Genomic DNA, 20464 nt, shown 5'->3' with positions numbered 1-20464 from the left:
GCCAATAATTGAGCAACATCAAAATAATACAACGAAGAAATTTAGCCTGTGTATTCATCTTATATTAGAACCAAACCCCTAAAGTTATAATAATAAACGTTTAAATATACACATTCATTTAGTCGATACTGTACAGTCACACATGTAACATGTCTGTTATACACGTAAACAATACCATAACACCATATATACTTGATACCCTTCCTATATATGCCATCTATTAAGTGTTGAATTTTTTTCTTGTAGGTGTCAGAGATTAACAAGATCGATGCGGAGACAAATCCATCCGGGAAGGAGACATATCAACATGATTCGTCATGATGTGTTAGCTATTTTTATTTCAAAATAAATAGCTTTCTACCAATATAAAGTGATTTAGAATTAATTTTAAAATTCGAAGAGTTTAATGCAATACCATTTGATTTTTTTTGTATTCCATTCAAAATGAATGCATATCTTTAAGGTTAAAAAAACCCAGATGGCCTTACCATTTGATTTAAAATATTCAAAAACATACTGTCAACACGTGTGATTAAATTAAAGGGAAAGGAAACTAATTATGTTGTACATTAAATCAAATAATAATCATTTACTTTAATTCTAAATAGTATTTAATTATTCTCATTAAAACCCCCGGGTTAATGAATAGATAAAGAAAATCGATCACAAAATTTAAATATCCCGCCACTATTCGAGCTGCCATTGAACTTTAATATATGACGCCACACCATCTATTCCGGTTTGTTTTGTCAATATAGTATTATGCATCAGTATTAGTATAAGTATTGCATCAGTGTTAGCAAATCATGACGTTTGCTCTAAATTACAAGTTCTTGAAAATTTGAAACGATATCGATTTGAGACCTTTTTTTACTTTGACTCTCTTTGACTTTCCATTAAATTACAAACTAACGTCAACTACATTTACAAACTAACAGAGCGAGTTCGTTGAAATCTTAAAGCGGAGGTTAGCATGGGTTGGTGTCGGTGGAATCTCCGCGTAGTTGTAGAAATTGTCAACAGATGCCAAGTATCGTAGAAAATGTCTGCCGTCGATATTTCGACATGGTAACTCCGACTTTCGAGAATGTATTTTAAACATCACCCAGTTGAGAGAATAAATCGCCAGAATACTTCTGCACTATTGTGAGGGCTGTAGAGAAGATGACAGATTTCAAAACAGTTCATATTGGAATAAAAAAGACGAATCATCTGAAAGATTAACTGTCACGACAGCCGTCGTGACTGTTCAGTCAAACACAACAAGACTTGATTTCTATTTACAATATTTTTATATGATAAAAAACAAACAAATAGACACAATATATACACATCATGAACAATTAAATTTGAAGTTCTATGTTGTCACAAGTCCCCAACACGAGTACGTTGAATAGGCCATCCTAAGGAAACGGACTGGAAATGAGTATGACCGACATGGTGTGAGGCAGTGACGGACAGGTATCATCATAGTAACGGACTGCCAGAAGCTGGATAAGGACCTTATTAAATTATACTGTAAGTGAATAAACATAATTTTAAGTTACCTGATCAATATACCTTACATAAACATAGGCTAAGTCCTATCGACTTAAATATAACTTTATTGCAACAACAGTACGCCATACAACAGCACAAAACCACAGCGAATACGAACACTGCATAACGTTAAGAGTATCACGCTACTTAAAGAGACGGTATAGCTGAAAACACATATATGTGAATAATATCAGATTTACCTATTGTATCGTTGTGAAATAAGAAATAACGTTGATTGTAATAGTTGAAATGGATAAAAATCCCTTTCTTATACCTAATTAATGTAATTATGAGGTACTAGAAATTTAAGGGTCGTACAAACCGGAATAATATTTTCGTTTATTTGTACCACGTGGATTTTGATTGACAGTAATTGACACGTGCTGAAAACTAAAGATCTTCGTCCGACTCAATCATCATGGTATACGAGGTAAAAGGGACTCTCTAAACGGAACACATGATCACTCTCGCGATAATTTATTATTGGAAAACTTGGTTTACCAATTTCGGTTCATTTAAAATGAACAGACATAAATGTGTTTTGTTTACAGTAAATACGCATTAATAATAGTATAGAAGGCTGAACCCCGGAACACGTTGCGATGTAAATATGTATGGTTTATATGTAATTATTAATTTTAATGAAATAATTCGATTTATTTCAAGAAGAAATTTGTAATTTTCTGAGTAGAACAAAAATACCGAAACCGATCGGAAAAATTTTTTCTAGTCGGTTTTTTGATAAGATGCGCCGTACTGTCTCTTTAACAAAGAATAAACACGTCTACACGATAATAGTAAAACTTACTCCTAGTAGGAGAAAGGGTTACTCGAACCTTAGCTGTCACGAAGAAATCATGGCCACTGTCTGCCAGGTCTGCAATGCGGCAGTTTAAATAAGATAATTAAACAATAGAATAGATATGCATGTAACTGCCAGATTATAAAAATAAAAAGCAAATCGAAAGGAGACTTTACATTTTCTTATTCATGAAATGTTTTCGGTGTTTCTAGTTAAGTACATTTTTTAGGTGACAGATATTGGAGATTCTTAATCAAACATAAGTAAAATCACGAGAAGTAAATCTCGCAGATTTTTAATTTTTTTATCTTATTTCAAATTTTCTCGATTTGATGCAAACGGTTGAATCGCGGAATTAAGTACTCGCGTGATATAGGGATTCTACAGTACTAAGTGTTATGTGGTTAACTCTGCACTAAAATTCTGCCCGTAGCAAACGACACACACAGAAAAATTTCGAGATTAAGGTACATAATTTTGGTGTTTCTTCAATTATTGGAAAAATGTGGTTAAAGTTCCTTTGACCGTTTCTTTGTGAAGTTACGTATTTGATGACTAATATATGAACGAGTTTATTGAAGACTCAAAGCCGATATATCGTATAGCTCAAAACAATGCTTACTGTAAACCAACTTTTATTCACGTGCAAGAAATTTTCACGAGGTTTCCGAGAACCTTGTCGTTGCGAATGTTTCTTGCTGCGAACAAGTCTGTTTCCTATAGTTGTGATAACAAAAAGGTATCCGATCCATAATAGCCTCAGATTCAATGAATCTGGGTGCACAACAGATATGTATGGGCTTAATACTCAGTATACTTTGACATACTTTTCCTATTTAAGTATCAATATGTAAAAGTGGCATGTGTCCTAATTAATGACCTTTTCTTTTTTTTGGAAGAGTTGCCCCCCTTTGCTTTTATTCTATAAAAATTAATTCTAAGAAAATCTACACGGTATAAAATTTATTTTCAATAGTTTTTGTAATTCTAATGATAAAATACATCTTTCCACCAAAGCATTTTTTGATATTCCTAGTAATTACTTTTTTATTTTAAGAAATGTTCTAGTCTCCATAGACCTTAATGGAATCTTCATTAATTAATTACTACTTAGTTAATATTATTTTTTAAAATTTCTCTCGGTAAATCATTTTCTACTCGAAAATGCTTGAAATAAATATCAAAGTATTTAATACATGATGGATATTGAAGGTTGGAAAAATTTGGTCCTACTATGGATCGCGAAATAAGTTCTAAATAAAGGTTGGTTTACAGTATGACATTGTATTTACAGGGAAATATTCGTCCCCATTTTATTCTTGTCCCCCTTGTCAGCAGGCGAACAAACACATCGATTCTGCTTTCTATCAACAATAGGGTAATAACACTGTTAAAACCATTGGTTTTCTGAAAATCCAACAGCTTTGTTTTTTGGGGTTTTTTTAAATGGTGCACTCCCAAAGCTATTTACCTTGTCAGTGCTTATCGATTAAATATAGTGTAGGTTCTTTTTTTTTAAATCTAAACTTTACACGGAAAAAAAGGTGATGGCCAAATGAAATTGTTAGCGATTTTACTGCCATTTTCCTTTTTCTGTAAACCATTAAGTTTTACTAGTTTAACAGATATCCTAGGGATATTTGATTCTCAATATACATTTCACATTTGTTAAACTCTCCTTATAAGAACCAGACCATGGGACATTTCATGTTGTATGCTTTTAAGGAAAATTTAATTCACGACAATTAACTCTCATATTTGCATTCAATGCAAACGAAACCAGAGTAAACTTTCTGTCCCATTTCTCTTTTTACTTTATATTTGCTTTGAATCACTCTCTTTGTCGATCATGACAACTTTTTTGTTCTTTATCTAACCATGTCACGTGAGCTTATACAGGTAGCTAGGGACACTTGTGTGGATAACCGCCATGTCTGGTTGGTATTTTTGAATGATTTAATATTTAATCTGTAAAATATTTCTTTGCACAATATAATATACTCATGTTTATAAATTGTTTATCCCCATTAAGTTTATTAAAATGTTTCTTCGATAAATTCTACTGAGGTAAATGCAGCAACTATGTTCCATAAAAAACCAAGGCTATATACGAATATTCTTTGAGTTTTGAAATCGTAGTTGATATACAGAATAACTGTTATCTTTTTTTGGTCTCACTTCATTGTATATGTACAGTATAGGTTTTTTATCAGTATCTTTTATGAACACACTCCCTTTCTGTAAGACATGCATACAATTTTACATGTACAAATTTTTATATCCTTAAAGTTTATGCTAAAGCCTTGCTAAATCTAAGCATAAAAAACAAAACAAATATCGAAATTAAAGATAAGTTAATTAAAATTCCTGAATACCGGTTTATAGATAAAACGTTTAAAATAGTGAACATACATCCCAAAATTATTTGATACAGCAAGGTTTGACTTGCCACATCGATTGGTGGTATCAATCATACTCTTTCAGATCATCTATGTGTTTAACAGCAGAAAAGAGATTGATCGATAAAACACAAAGGGAAAAATGTCAAACTTGTTGTTACCAGCATACTGGCTACCTGTATTTTGACCAAAAGTTACCGAATTCTTAAAAGTCGCCAGGCACCAAAATTGTGTGTTTTTTAAAATGAGTCAAACGTTTTATTGTTCTGCCTGATGTAGGGCGCCGATATAGTAACCTAATGTAAACCAAGCATGCTGACACATGTTCTTTGTGGGAATTGCGTACTAGATAACAGTTCATCTACTTAACAAGTGTATATAGACAACGTTCATGACACCAAATGGACGGGTGTGTCGTTTTGCAGTCAGAAAGTGTTAGAAAAATACTTTTACTTCGTAACAAAAAACATGCAAATACGTGCTTCATTTGTCTCTCAATATGACAATGTGTTTCCATCAAACAAATAATACATGCATGTAAATAGAGGTTTCGGTAATAGTCATTTGCTTGGCTAAATATGCATTGTATTTTAAGCAAAAAAAATCATCTTTTGTTATATTTCTACATCGAAAATATACTGAGAACCATTATACGATATAAGAATTGACTTCTTCGAATTCCGTACTTCTAGTTCATACCAAAACTGATATATCTTAATTAATCATTGAAATCTGAAATATAATTTATATCAGTCTCAAGTCTTGACCATTGACAATGTGTATGACACTCATAAGCAAATGCATTGTATGTTTAAAAATAAAAACAATACTCTGTGCTATACAGACTCAATGTCAATTAAATTCAGCATTTTTGATACAATTGTCGTTACAATGCCGTTCTTTTGAAATTAAAAGGTATCTCGGTTAACTGGTTAACTGCCGAACGATGCGAATATCGGATAGTCAAAGCAGGTAAACTTATCGAAAATATTTATAAATAGCACTAAATGCAAGCAATCACATTCTCCTGATTTTAATTACCGGTAGTCTCATGGTTCACAAATAGAATAAATTTGCTTTGAAAACACTTAAGTTTTCAAGGTCTCTATAATAGATAGCTTTGATTACCAGGGGTTTACAAGTCCTGAGTTTTAGTTTAGTTTAGTTTGCTAGACTAAATATAGATTTAAGAATCGGTATTGTATAGCAGTTTTTCCCCAATAGTAGCCCCCCCCCCCCCTAAGAAACCTACTATATATTAGTCTTTCTCTCCGGGGGGAAAAGCTACTGTATAGCTTAAAAGGTGTTCCAAAAGTGAAATAAATGATGATGACACAGGAATGTTATGAAGGTGCGTGCCTTTTTTCATATCAGGGGTGAAAAACCATGTATTTTATACTATGTACATGTATTAATAAATGCGATATTTATCCTTTATTATGAGAAATTAATATCACGTCAGTTCTATATAACACCGTTGTTATATAATGCCCTTTCCCCCTAGCCATCTTTCCCCCGGAAAAATGGCTATATAGCAGTTTTCCCCCACGGAAAGCTGGCTCTATAGTATGTTTTCCCCTCTTTTATAGCCAGATTTCCCCCACGGAAAACTTACTACATAGTTGATTTCTCCCCTGATTTACATTCCGGACATGTTTATGGCGAACCATTCGTGGCAATAATTTGCAATATCTGAGATGATCTTAATTACTCATAATAAAGGATAATAAATGCATTTGTTATATTCAATAATATATTTTCACTATATAACTCTATATAGACAAATAGTCAGTAACTATAATATTAGCTCGTCCGAAAAATATTGACTTGCCGGCTAGGAATAATATCTAGAGAACATTCCCTCTATTTCAAATAAGCTACTCTGTAGCCCTTTTCACAAAAAAATCTTAAGGTTTTGCGTAAGATTTCAACTTAAAGAACATCTTACGAGAAATCTTAAGTGCTTTTCACGAACGCATCCGTAACAGGTTTCACTTAAGAATTTACTTACGAGTTATCCTTTCCCTAGCAACGACTTGAATTCACTTGATAATTCTTATAAAACAGGAGAAACAGTTAAATTAACCAACATTCTCATAAAAAAAAGATGCAAAACTGAAATGAAATTACATAATTTCAGTTTTGCATCTTTTTTTATGAGAATGTTGGAAAATATGACGTCACAATCACAATGTGTGTTTAGTGTGACGTAGGAAAATCTTACGAGAAAAATTTGCCGTAAAAATTTTCAGAGAATTTATTTCAATATTTGTGTATTATTTTTCAACAATAACTGCTATACAATGCGAAATAACGGTATAATGCGCAATAAAACATTCAATTTAGCTGTTTTTCTTTAATATTTTACGTAATACGATTATTATTGGCAGTTTTGAAATACTTACGAGAGGGTATGTGCTATCGTAAAGTTACGACAAATTTTACACGTAAGAATCTCATAAGATGTTTTGTGAAAATGAATAAAAACTTAAGTTTTCACTTACGATAAATATCAATCGTAAGATTTTTTGTGAAAAGGGCTACTGATTTGTTGATTTGTAAACGATGACGAAATTAACTCTTCGCGACTCCAAAACAAGGTGACGTCATAATAGTCAGTCATGGCAAGTAAACAACGGACGCGCAATGCGACGGTTTGCTATCAAAATGGATATAGGAATTTGCGAATTACTGTGAAGTAAAATCAGGTAGAACATCTGTATGTTAATTCTTACGGTCGGCGGAATATCACCAGTGACCGTTTGATGCTGAGGATAATTTGGAAATGAACTTTGCACAAAATTGAATTCGTGAATTCTTTGTTGAGCGGAGAAAATCACGGCAATCTGTTTTCAATTACTTTCCTAAATTTTGGTTTGTTTCTTCATATAACAAAACGAATCTTGACTGTGTTTTCGGGCAACATTGATCATATTAGCCCCCTTAGGACGGAAACATTGCCCTCCGCTTCGCGTCGGGCTATATTTCGTCCCTCGGGGGCTAATATAATCAATGTGCCCTTGAAACACAAATTACTCATATAATTCAAATCGCTCAAAACTAAAGTTTAAAAATGTCAAATTTGGAAGTGACGGAGGATTTCCCTACGAAACATCTACTACAAAAGGTTCTTTATACGTAAAAAAATTCAATTTTTAAAAGCTGTGAAAACACACTAAGATCAGAAGGTCTGACGCACGAAAAGGGAAAAAAAGTGGTTTAAATCTTTCTTTTTTTCTTTTGAGATGAAGTTTAAAAGATGTTTTAAAGGAAGTGTTTTAAATTCTATTGAACCATATTAAAACGTAAAAAATCGTCATTCTAAGATAAATTAAAAGAGAAAAAGACTCAAGTTTTTACGTGGATTTGACTCGAGCTACCTTATGAGAAACCATTAATCAAGCAACCGAGACCATCGCTGGGGAATTTTAAGGACAAAACTCAGCATATGCTTTAATCAATTTTGAAACAAAATACATATTCTGCATTAAATATCAAACATATATAATCTTTCAAATAGGATTAAAGATTAAAATAAATAAATCGCTTCCGGTGACGACAGGATGTAACGACGAACGCTCTGATGTATTAACTCCGTCCGTAAAGATAATAGTAACGTTATATGACTCTGAAAAAACCCGAAGCATTGACGATAAATTGAAGATATTTTGATTATTGTTCTCGAGTAATTACAACTTCGCTCAATTCAGTGTAAATTCAAACGAAACAAGAATTAACAAAAATGATAAATCATTTGATTGCGAATTTTGCACATATGCGCATAATTGCAGTCGTAAGTACAGGATATTAAATTAATGATTCTTATAAAATCTTAGATATGAACAAAGAATATTTTTTGCCCACTCTGATTAAACCATTTCAAAAGTGTCTTTTTATCTACTTGGGGGTGATGTATACTTTCGAATGATATCAATCATCTTGCCTCGACGAAAATTTGTTTAGGTCTTAACATACAATTACGCCATGCGCAATCCTTAAGTTCTTTCAAAGATTCTCTAAAACATAGGTTTAGCCACAAAATTGCACAGACAGACGAACTGATAGATTTATGCAAAAATTCGCAAAACATTTTTTATTCACAAATTTAGAACACAAGTATGCCTATGAGTGAATACTAGTATCTTGTCAAACCAGGTATTCTATCAAATAATTACCTTAATTAAGTTCTATGGATTCCATGATACGTATGTTCAATTTCCAGCATTGTCCTTAAAAAATAATAAAGCAGCAATAAAAACCGGTACAGATGGATACAGGTATACACAACCTGGGGGCGTTAAACATTGATTTTAATCCTTACTAGGTTTCAATTAACATTTTTTTTAAAATCTGAACCAAAAACCTTAAGGAGAAACCCTACTTTGGGGGGAAAACTACTATATAGTAGCTTTTTCCCCCTGGGGAGAAAGGCTTCTGTATAGCAGGTTTCCATGGGGGGAAGCTACTATGGGGGAAAGACTGCTATACAACACCGGAACGAAACACACCCAAGTAATCGATAGGAAAAGTTTGCGAGTAACAACTTACTCGTCCATTTTGACAACACCACTCAAATTTAATTTCGTTGATGATGTGGTCATTGCATTATCTTAGCGTTTCTTAAGCCGTGTCATTTAATTTTATCAAATAAAATCTGTTTTGAAAGCTGTGTATATTTTTACAATTCTATTAATGAATACAGAGTAAAGTTTAAACTAGTAGTTGCTCTACGTACTATCTATACTAATTCAGTTTTAAAGCAAAAAGGGAAACAGAAACTTATAAAGTATAATTAGCATTTATCTTTTGTTGATCTTCCGTAACCATGTGAATCCGGATTTTGAGCAAAACAGTGAAACTCTTACACGTTTTTTGCCAGCAATTTTTTTTCTTTTTTCTTTTTCCAGATTACAAAAAGAAACATTCAACAAAGGCCCAAGTTGTCTTGCGTTGTCATGTCTGTGAGAACCCTTTCCAGGGTCTCCAAATAAGGTGTAAATTATGCTGTAAATATTTATGCAAAGCATGTGTTTCCAAACATCTGTCCAATAAACCAAAAAAACATAATTGTCCAAAACATTCCTCAAACATAATTGAAACAATTTGTGAACAATGTGACTCTCCTATCTGTGCAATATGTGCTTCTTCCAAGCAACATAGAGGTCATACATTCGTTTCGATTTTTGAAAACTATGAAGAAAAGAAAGAGGTCATTGAAAAAAATTTAACAGAGTTGGAGAAATCACTTTATCCTATGCATCAAGAGATTGCATCTAACATTCTTGTTCAGAAGGCTAACTTGAACGAAAACTCAAAACAAGTGTTAAAAGCAATCGACAAACATGGAGAAGATTTACATAGAAAAATAGACACCATTATCAAAAATCTGAAAGCAGATCTTGATGAAATGAACTCCAAACACCTAGCTGTTCTGATTAAACACGAAGATGAAATCACAAGAAGAATTTCGGAAATCAGTCAAAGCATTGCAAATTTAAAGAAAATTAAATCCGAAGAGTTCAACCTTCCCCCTTCTTTCAAATCCAGAAATGCTGAATTTAGAGAAATCCCGTTTGATCAAAATGTCTCTTTACCAATGTTTATTCCTAATAGGATAAACAAAACGCAGTTATACAGTCTGTTTGGTTCCTTATCGGATCATATTACAAAATATGCAGGTGCTCAGTCTCTTAGACAAGTCAGTCTGCAGAAAGACGATCCTCGGGTCATTGCAGAAATAAGGACGGAATATAATGACGCTAACGAATTGCGCAGCATTTCTTGTCGGGATGATGGGGACGTCTGGACGTGTGGAAGTGACAACATCATGAGGCTCTATAATCTCCAGGGAGAAATGATAAAGTCAACACAAACAACGTCGGGGAAAATGCCATTCGCCATTGTAATAACAAGAAGTGGACATCTTGCTTATACAGATAAAAATGACAGGACTGTGAACATAGTGAAGAAAACTCGAATAGAAACCGCTATCAGACTTCGTGGTTGGAGGCCTCTTGATTTATGTAGTACATCTTCTGATGGCCTCCTTGCAATCATGGAAAGCGATGATTATACGCAAACGAAAATTGCGCGTTACTGCAGCTCCACAGAGACACAAATAATTCAATTCGACGACAAAGGTGAACCTCTCTATTCACCTAGCGGGTTCTCCAAAAAAATCAGTGAGAACATAAACCTAGATATCTGTGTGTCAGACTATAAAGCCCGTGCAGTAGTGGTGGTCAATCAGGCTGGGAAACTCCGGTTTACCTACACTGGTCCTTCCTATACAACTGCTAAAGGACCGTTCAATCCAAAAGGCATCACTACAGACAGCAAGGGTTGGATTTTGACAGCTGACCCAAACAACAGCTGCATCCACATCCTGGATCAGGACGGACAGTTCCTCCGCTACATTAACAACTGTGATTTGCAAGATCCAAGTAGTTTATCTGTGGACTCTAGAGACAATCTTTTTGTAGCTCAGTGTAGCACGTGTACAGTGAAGAAAATCCAATATCGTTTTTGAATATATGAATATTCTGTGTATCCACTTATTATGATTTTTTTATATGACTATATGTTAAATAAATATTTGTATGTTAGTTATAGGTTTGTTAATGCATGCTCGTTTCTGAAGCCCCTTTTACAATTGGCGCTCAAGCAGAAACTTCAAAATATTCGTGAGACCGAAAATATTAGATATAGGTCGTAAACTGTTACCAAACAAACGTACACGAAAAAGTACTCGTGCGAAACTCGCACGATTTAGAGCGACCGTTGTGCGATGTCAACGCATTGAATCTTGCGATATATCTTGCGTTGTAGGATAATGCGATATGATCGCACAAATGACCAAATGATCTGACGATTGAACAAGCGACAATGCGATACATGTAGGACGTACGAGTAAGAGGGGGGTATACAAACCACCCATTTTGACGTTTGTTATTAGGTATATTTGAATGCAAGAAAAAAATACCGCCCAAGAAGACGACAAAAACAACAGCCAAAATCAAGGTCAATTGATTGTGGCCTGAAACAGATATGCTTATACGGTATATACTGTATTAGGGAATAATTCGCCCCATTTTAATTTTCGCCTATTTCGCTCTTTTTGTCAGTAAGCGGATTAAGACTTAGCGAATCCCAATGTCTCATATATTTTTTTCTTTTTTACCACAACAGTGTTGGGGCGAATTTAAGACAAGCCAAAACCGCACGTAGAAGAAAAAAAAATTACGAGGCGAAAATAAACCTGTATCCAGTATAAACTAGTGGGAACACATGAAAACTGAAACAGTCTCGTGGACGCACAACAAACGCATAAACAGCTGCAATTCATCTTACGATCTTTGAAAATCGCTCTTGCGAATACACAAAACGTTCGTACTTATGATCGTACGTTGCATTGCAAAAATTTGGATCGGATTCGGTCGCATCTGAATTGTGCCAACTATTTTGAGGAGACTTGATGCGACCACAAAAAGGTATGCAACAAATGCGAGAGCTTGTGTAGCGTATGCGATTGCTTGTGCGAAGCCAACAAATCCTTATCGCAAAGTACTGTAAAGTGTTCGTGCGCCAATAGTGAAGGGGGCTTTAGAATTAGATTAAATGAGATAACTTCCAATTTTTGTGTCTTAACATCCTTAGTGTCAACTTGGAAGAGGAGGAATGACAGACTATTCATTATGTAACTTGATGACGCAACTGTAAAGGAAGATGTAAAAGTAACTGGAATTAATATCAGCCCCGTAGAGCAATATAGTTTATTGAAAAAAGTGTTTAACAAGTTCTGCCTTTCTTTGTATTTCTAGGATGTTTACATGATTTTGTTAATTTTTTGATGACGTTGATATTCTTTTTATTTACTACTTAACAAGTAGATAGCGAAGTAGTTAGCGCTTACTGCTCTCTGAACTTAACAAATCAGAGGTTTAATGTTGACGTTATATGAAAAGCAACTTTAACTTTTCCAAACTTTGATTTATAGATTTAAAGCATTGATTGAATATAGTTTTAATTGAAATACTATTTATGTTATCAATCGAAGTTATATTTTAATCTAGTTTAATACGTTAAAATGTTTATAAAATTTGAACTGTCCAACAATACGAAATGAACTTCTCAACTTGTGCGATGTGTTTTGTTTTTACTTTTGTATTAAAACTATTAATATAGTATCACTTTAGTTTAGTTTCTGAAGATTGGTTAACTAAAGTAGTACATGTATTTTGTTTTTTTTTCATGTGACAGTCAAAGAGCCCTGTCCTTACAAGCCATATTTAATGTTTTCATGCAAGTTATAACTAAAAAAATTTATTGGGCATGAATGAAAACCAATACTAGTATATGTTGCAAGTGAAAGCATTGATCAGTTAGCATAATTTTATAGTTCCTTCAATAGAGCATTCAGGACTTAAGTCGTTCGATATAGACTAAGATATTGATAATTATTTTAAGTATCGATATACTAGTATCCCTCACTTTTCCAGCATACAGCACTACATGTATTAAAGAAAATGATTTCTTTGTAAAAGACAGGAATTCGTACATGCATTTTCCCTCACTATAACGTTTCTTTCGTTACGAAAACGATCTGCGCTATAAAGCCTAATTTCTTCAAAGCGTTTATTTGGGCTCTGCTGTGATAGTGCATGCAAAATTGTAGATATTGATACGCTGCCTTTTTCAGATTTTCAAGGTAAATACAAGGAATGCGAATGATTTTACAGATCCTTTAATCAACATTCAATATTTAAGACATGTTAAGTGTTTAATACTGTTAGTTACGGAAGACTAAGCGTTGATTTGGTACATATATATTAAAATATATAAATTCATTTATAACGATGCATTCCACAGACGAAGAGTTTATTAATTTGCTGCAAATGTATATATTAGTGGAATGTAGATATTCATCATTATTTTTTTACAACAGGCTACATCGCGACCTTATATTCAACGGTGCAGGCACATACATTTACATGTATTCACAATAATGGCACCGCATTTAAATGTATGTCAATCTTTGATTTTTATTGATAGAAATGGCAATCCCTTTTCCATTTATGTATCACAGCCGCCATTTTCAATTTTCATTAGCAAAAATTAAGGTCAATGTTATTAAGTAATAAATTATTTGATTTCTTAGAGGGGATGAATAATTTGTATATTAATTTTCATTTTCCATAACTAGTTATATAAAAAAAATATCACTCAAAGTGAATGGCTCATCTTTTGACTGGATATTGCAAAGAACAATACAAAAACAATTCTATTTGATGTATTTAATGACTTTCAACTTCGCTGTATGGTATTCGACAACATACAAGTTTCCCTCGGAGTCCAAACTAATACCAACAGGTTTCTCCAGAAATCCTCGACCAATCAAACACAACAAGTGACCTCTGTCGTCAAGGAGATGAACCAAGTTGCTATCGGCGTCCGATACCAGGATTCTGCAACTTCTGTCAGTTAAAATGCTTCGTGGATCGAAATACGGACATTTGCGCGTAGGGACATTTCCAAAGTAACGCCAACGGAACCGACCTGATTGGCTGGTTGACACGACTGCTTTGGCGTTACGGTCTGATACACACACATCCTGATTACTGTTTACGGTGATGTAAACATCAAAATCGCCAGAAACGTAGAGTGGACACCCTCCGTCGTCATACTGAATCTCTTGCGTGGGAGAACTGTGAACATAACGAACGACCTTCACCTGTTGAGATTTTTGTTTTGACGAGTCGTTCCGATTGTCCATACACAGTAAAACTTCTCCAGAATCTGTCGCACATAACCCAAGTGGATTCCATCCCTGAAGTTTCAGAAATGGTTCGAATTTCCCCTTTTTCATTATGTTAACACTTCTGTCTCCGTAATCAGTGTAAAGTAGTTCTCCCTTGGAAGTAATAGACAGATCGAACGGAGCTTGCTTTGATCGAGTGGACACTTTTTCAATCATATTGCCATGAACATCAACCTTAGCTACAGTTTCCACATCTCCACTTATCCACACGTTCTGGTCTTGAATGCACTGTACACTCCAGCACTTCTCGAACTTTGTCTCCACTTTGCGTAGAACAACTGGTTTGTCTTGTAGTGTGTCCCTTTTTGAAGGGGGCTCTGCTGACGTAACATTGATGACGAAATCTCGAGACTTCTTCAGAACGGATGCTTTAAGAGCACCGAATCGCTCGGGAAGTTGTTCCTTTTCTACATCACTGTTCTTGAACACTGGTGCAATGATACTTGTTATTGTGGGAATCCTTGAAAATTCCTCACTCTTTGCTTTGAATTTATTGATTTCAGAAACATCGTTTTCGTTCAATATTTTTTTATTGTAGTCAATCAGCGATTGAATTTCCGTTATCAGACTAGATATGAGTTTTCGCTGCTCCCGGAGATTGGAAAAGTCTTCCTTTTCCATCGTTTCCACCCTCTCCAAACATTTCTTCACGGCGCTCTCCACTGCCTTGTGCCAAATCTCGCCGTTTGTGACGATCTGTTTTTTGACATTCTCGTAACCACTGGTCAACTTTAAAACGTTCGTCTGAATCTGAGTCTCTATCTTTTTATACTCTGGTTGAATGAGAGATTCCAAGCGTGACGTGTCAGAGGTCACGAGGTCCCGCATGGATTGTAAATTTTCTAAAACGTTTTCTGCATCGTGACTCAAGTGTGTTTCGCTTGCGCATTTGTGACATATTGGAATCGCACAAGGGCGGCAGAAAAAATATAGTTTATTTCCTGTGTGCTCTAAACAGTTTTGGAAAGAATTCTCATTTTCTTTAACACTGACGCTTGTAACTATGCTTTTCTTTCTGGATTTTCTCGAGGCCATATTGCTTCTAGATGAATCGCTCCCTTTTGTATCCTATATTCCAAAACAAAGCCATGTATTGATATAAGGAATAAGGAATCATTCTTTGAGTATTATGAGGTTATAATTTTGGTCGGGGTGTGATCAAATCCAATAAAGCCCGAAGCTCTTTATGATAGATTTGATTACGCCCCGACCGAAATTATCACCTCATAATATTTAAAGAGTGATTCCTAATTACTTATATTTATATAATTTTAAACCATCGTACGATTAAATATTTAAATATAAATAAGCAAACCCTGCTGGCGCCTCACTTTGGCTAAAATATGAGTTATATAGTACACAATCGATACGTAGTGTTATCACAGGCAAAGACACTGAAGAATGTAAATATATAGATTTACACTTAAATTAAATACATTATAATCATACGTCAAACATTGTTGTTGAAACTAGTTTAGTGGTGAAGAATATTAAAAAATTGTGGTGGTATAGACTTTGTTTCTACTTTTGTTGAATTTGTGATTAAACAAACCCGAAACAATCATGTGAGAAAACAAAGAGAAAAAAGACAATTATAGGTGAAAACTTTTGTTGCCTTTTAAACCAGAACTCGTAAAGACATGCCGGAAACAACTGAAAGTTAAGAGGAGAGAGGGAAAGAGAGCGATGGACTAACTGAAAGGATTTAAGAGAGAGAGAGAGATTTTAAGAAAATGTAAATTAAAACATCAGTTGCGTTAAGAACCGAATTACAATACCCCCCCCCCCCGATTTTTCGCAAAGATATTTTATATTTTATAATTTTTTTTTTTTGCTTGTCAAGAATTTCTGATAAGTCTAGCCCCCCCCCCCTCTTTCAATTTGCTTCCGACGCCACTGCATGGATACTAACACATACAATCATTCATAAATTATTCACAATAAAAATAGAAATACAAAATAGGCACAGAGAGAGAGAGAGAGAGAGAGAAAATATCTTGATAAAACAGATACAATCAGAAAGATAGAAAGAAAGAAAGATACAGAGAGTAAGAATCAGAGAGAGAGAGAGAGAGAGAGAGAGAGAGAGAGAGAGAGAGAGAGAGAGAGAGAGAGAGAGTACACACCATTTTACAGCCAAGTACAGTACCTACTGACAGTGAAGTTGTAAACCGTTAGCTGGCTTACCTATTCCAGGTGTCACCAGGCCAAGATTTGCCTTGGGTTAACCCTCCGTCTCCAAGATCCCTCCCGAGCAATGACCCTCGTCACTTGCGAAATATCGAACAGTTTCATTTCACAAATCCTTCAGATATAACTTAATTGAAGGAATGGTAGATTAAGTCTGATTTACAGGATTTAGGCATTGTTCGTGTCAGAGTGGGGTTGGGTTTACCTGTTAAGGGAAGCGGATTACCCTCAGGAATTCGTAAGGTGGAACGTCATTTTAAATGTCATTCAATACACGGGCCATATCGTGGTCTAAAAGAGAAAGCTTATTTGTCTTTAAATACACTCTACAAATTGGTTGACGGCAGAATATTCCGAGAGTGATAACATTGTTGTGTTTCCCTTTAAATTATTTGAAGTAATGTGATATTCAAATCAAAATTCTCTTCAGATTCATAAATATTAGTATTGCACCAATTCATGAGAGAATGAGCAAGATAGCTATAGAATGTCCCATTAAAAATGTGCATAAAGAGCATGCAGTTATTTTAACTAAATCAATGAATAATCAAAACAAATAAAAGTTTGTAATTCTAAGCTCTATCAATTTTTATATAGGTCCTGTTGCAACTGAGACAGACATTTAGATTCTTTGTCTGAATACTCGTATATCTAATGAGTATTTGGATAAAATTTATATAGATTTTATATATATATTGCTCCGGTCGGGACGGTGGTGGAGCTTCAACAAAATGAATTTCCCTGTGCTTTATATATATATATATATCTATATCATTCACTATGGGCAGGTATATGTCAATTTGAGAGTTATTGCGAAGTTTGTGCTTATTATATACGTGTGTATCTATGCAATGTGTATCGTTCTGATCCTCTCAAATTGTCGTTTAAGGTCAGATGACACGTTCCTCGAGAATCTTTTTTGTATCTCCTCGTAATAAAGAATTCCAATAAAGAATATTAATTTTATAATTACTTTAAAAATGATCAAAATTTACTTATACTTGGTTATTTGTCTAGATGGTCGAGTGGTTAGAACCGTGGCCGCTCACTGCCAGAAGCGTACAGTCGTGAGTTCAAAGCCCCGCCCCGGCGGAGTAATAGTTATAATATAGTGAATTTCGCTGTGCTGTAAATGTATTTATTTTTATATCAGCAATTCAAGTGTATTTTCAAGATTATAATAGGAAATTGCATACTCTAGTACTCTGCAGAAATGCCTGGTAAGGTACTCTAATTTTTTGCAAGAAAGCTTGTCAAAGTAGTAGTAAACCATTAACAAATTCCTGGAAAAAGTTATCTAAAATTGAGGAACGTGTCGTCTGACCTTAACTGTATTCCACCTGTATCTCAAGCAACTGTGTAGTGCGCGGCCAGCGCGCTAGGATCCGTTCGTCATCGAAAGCAAGATTTTTGTCTTTCCTACATGGCCGAGTGGGTAGCGCGGTGGCCGCTCACTGCTAGGAGAATGGGTTCCAGAGGTCGTGAGTTCAAGCCTCGGTCGGGCGGAGGGGGAGCTCCAACAAAATGAATTTCCCTGTGCTTTATATATATATATATATATATCATTCACTATGGGCAGGTATATGTCAATTTGAGAGTTACTGCAATGTTTGTGCTTAATATATATATATATATGTATATATATATATATATATATATATATATATAAACGTAACGTATAGTCCAATAACGCAAATGACGTGCTAGGGGCGCGTGCAGGGTTTACATATTTACACAAATGACGTGCTAGGTGCGCAAGCGGGGTTTACATATTTACACAAAGAGAAGATAACGTTAAGACGTCAATAATCGAATATTTGATTGAACAATTGGTGAAAATAATATAAATATAAGTAATAAGGAATCATTCTTTTAATATAATGAGTTGATCAAATACAGTCGGATGTGATCAAATCTATCACAAATTCCTTTTGACTTTATTGGTTATGGTCATCCCCGACCGTATTTGATCACGTATACATGCATCTCATAATAATCTCATTCCTTAAATATTTCACTTGCACCAAAAAAAATCTTTACTCTAAATATTTGTTGATCTGCAAGTGACTATATACAATAGTCTTTATGGATGCCATGTTACACCATAACAACGATCATCAGCATAATCATCACGATGTTTTGTATTAGGCATACTCAAATCAGGTTTTAAAAAATGTGACAAGTAATTAAGCTTCATGGTACAAATATTGAAAAAAGATATGATACATGTATCCTCATAATTCCCCCACTCTCTCCCCCCACTCTCCATGTCCTACTGTCCCTCATTTTCTCTCCCTTAAATTTGTTGAAATTGATCTTGTCAACAGACTTTTCAATTGTGCTAAATATACTTACATGTATATATAAATTGTATGATATATTGTACGTGCAAATGAAATTAATAAAAATAATAATAATAAAAAAAAAAAAAAAAAAAATATTGAAAAAAGAAGATTGTAGTGTATATTATTTAAAACCTTTCTCTCTAAGGTCGTAAAGCGTTCCATTTAATGTTATAAAAAATATTGACAAATATCCGGGGGAATCCATTAGAATTCTTACATTATATTAACCTCTGCAGTTTGGGGGTTTGTAATTATCGTTTCAATTTGAAAACTTGATTCAATCTTGTGTCATGATCGCCCCAGCATTGGGGCTACCCATACATTGTAGGAAAAAATTAATAGCAACAGATTGAAGTTTATCATACTCTTGGGAAACATGGCGATGAGGAATTTTCCATTTGGCAATTTGATACCGGTAATACCAAAAAAAGAACAATACTAACTTTTAGCATTGTGGTGATTGAAATTAAGCATAGTGAAGAAAGATTAATCCCCAAAAGCTTAATTAACAAAACAATAGGGCTACATAATGGTTGCAAAGAATGAGCTCTGATAAGTCATGTCAGTTCCCCTTTTTATCAAATAAATAATTTAATTAATATTCCATGATTTTAATTATTTCCAATCAAATTTTTTTGAGTTCTTCTCTGACAGAGATGAAAGCGTCCTTGAATCGTATGATGCCGGTAAACATCAACCGAGAGAGGAGGGTGATGTACCAGCACCCTAAGGGCGCCCCGGACGCCGACCTCATCTTTGGATCCAAGTTAGACCACCCGTCAACAACACAACAAGTACAGTGGCTACATAGAATCATGACTCCACTTCTCAGCACTTCTTAAATGTTATTCAGTTTTAATCCATGATTGAGTGGATATTATGTGACTGAGTTTTTGATCTATTTTTTATTTATTGAGTTTTCAGAAAAAGATGATGGAAAGAGAAGAGAGAGCCCTTCCCAAAACAGAGCAGTAGTCAGGAAGTGAAACGCCTCGACCGGAGGCCTCGGGCAAATTCCGAACAAACCAGCAAGGGGGGGGGGGGGGCTTAATTTTTACATTAGACCAAATCAGAAATTAAAGTACAATATCTACGATTTAGGGCAAGGGGTGTTATCGAGAGGAATCGTGTTGTGGTGGGAGGGACATACTCACAGAGTTTGATTTGTGAGTGAACGCTTGCCATGTGTTGTGTACAATATTATAGGATTCTCGGACTGTGTGAATGACAATGTAAGATATATATAATCGATCATGTGTATGTGTCCTCTGTGTGTTACAGGTTCTCTGTCCTCCAAAAGATTCCTAAGGTGTATAATCGAAGAAATATTATTTACATGATGAATTTCTCTGATTGTACTTTGGAAGATAAA

General features: G+C 34.5%; 2 protein-coding genes and 1 pseudogene across 3 annotated transcripts in view; 1 reads left to right on the top strand and 2 right to left on the bottom strand.

The window, feature by feature from the left end:
- Nucleotides 1-20464, bottom strand: part of LOC128158386 (tripartite motif-containing 13-like) — a 127647-nt gene that overhangs the window by 93455 nt on the left and 13728 nt on the right. The gene's annotated exons all lie outside the window — the stretch shown is intronic.
- LOC128158389 (uncharacterized) lies at nt 8859-11345 on the top strand (annotated as a pseudogene).
- Nucleotides 14018-17015, bottom strand: LOC128158392 (uncharacterized). Its single transcript, XM_052821192.1, has 2 exons — nt 16745-17015; nt 14018-15625 (listed from the first exon to the last, which is right to left on the bottom strand). The coding sequence occupies exon 2, from the start codon at nt 15590-15592 to the stop codon at nt 14021-14023; it is 1572 nt and encodes a 523-aa protein (XP_052677152.1). The 5' UTR covers nt 15593-15625; nt 16745-17015; the 3' UTR covers nt 14018-14020.

Source organism: Crassostrea angulata, chromosome 8, assembly GCF_025612915.1.
Source record: "Crassostrea angulata isolate pt1a10 chromosome 8, ASM2561291v2, whole genome shotgun sequence".
NCBI lineage: Eukaryota > Metazoa > Mollusca > Bivalvia > Ostreida > Ostreidae > Magallana > Magallana angulata.
The sequence above is the reverse complement of the archived record's forward strand: the minus strand, read 5'-3'. Positions and strand labels throughout refer to the sequence as shown.

What these genes read in the sequence shown, in the direction of transcription:
- LOC128158392 (XM_052821192.1), bottom strand. Translation starts at nt 15,592, where the DNA reads ATGGCCTCGAGAAAATCCAGAAAGAAAAGCATAGTTACAAGCGTCAGT.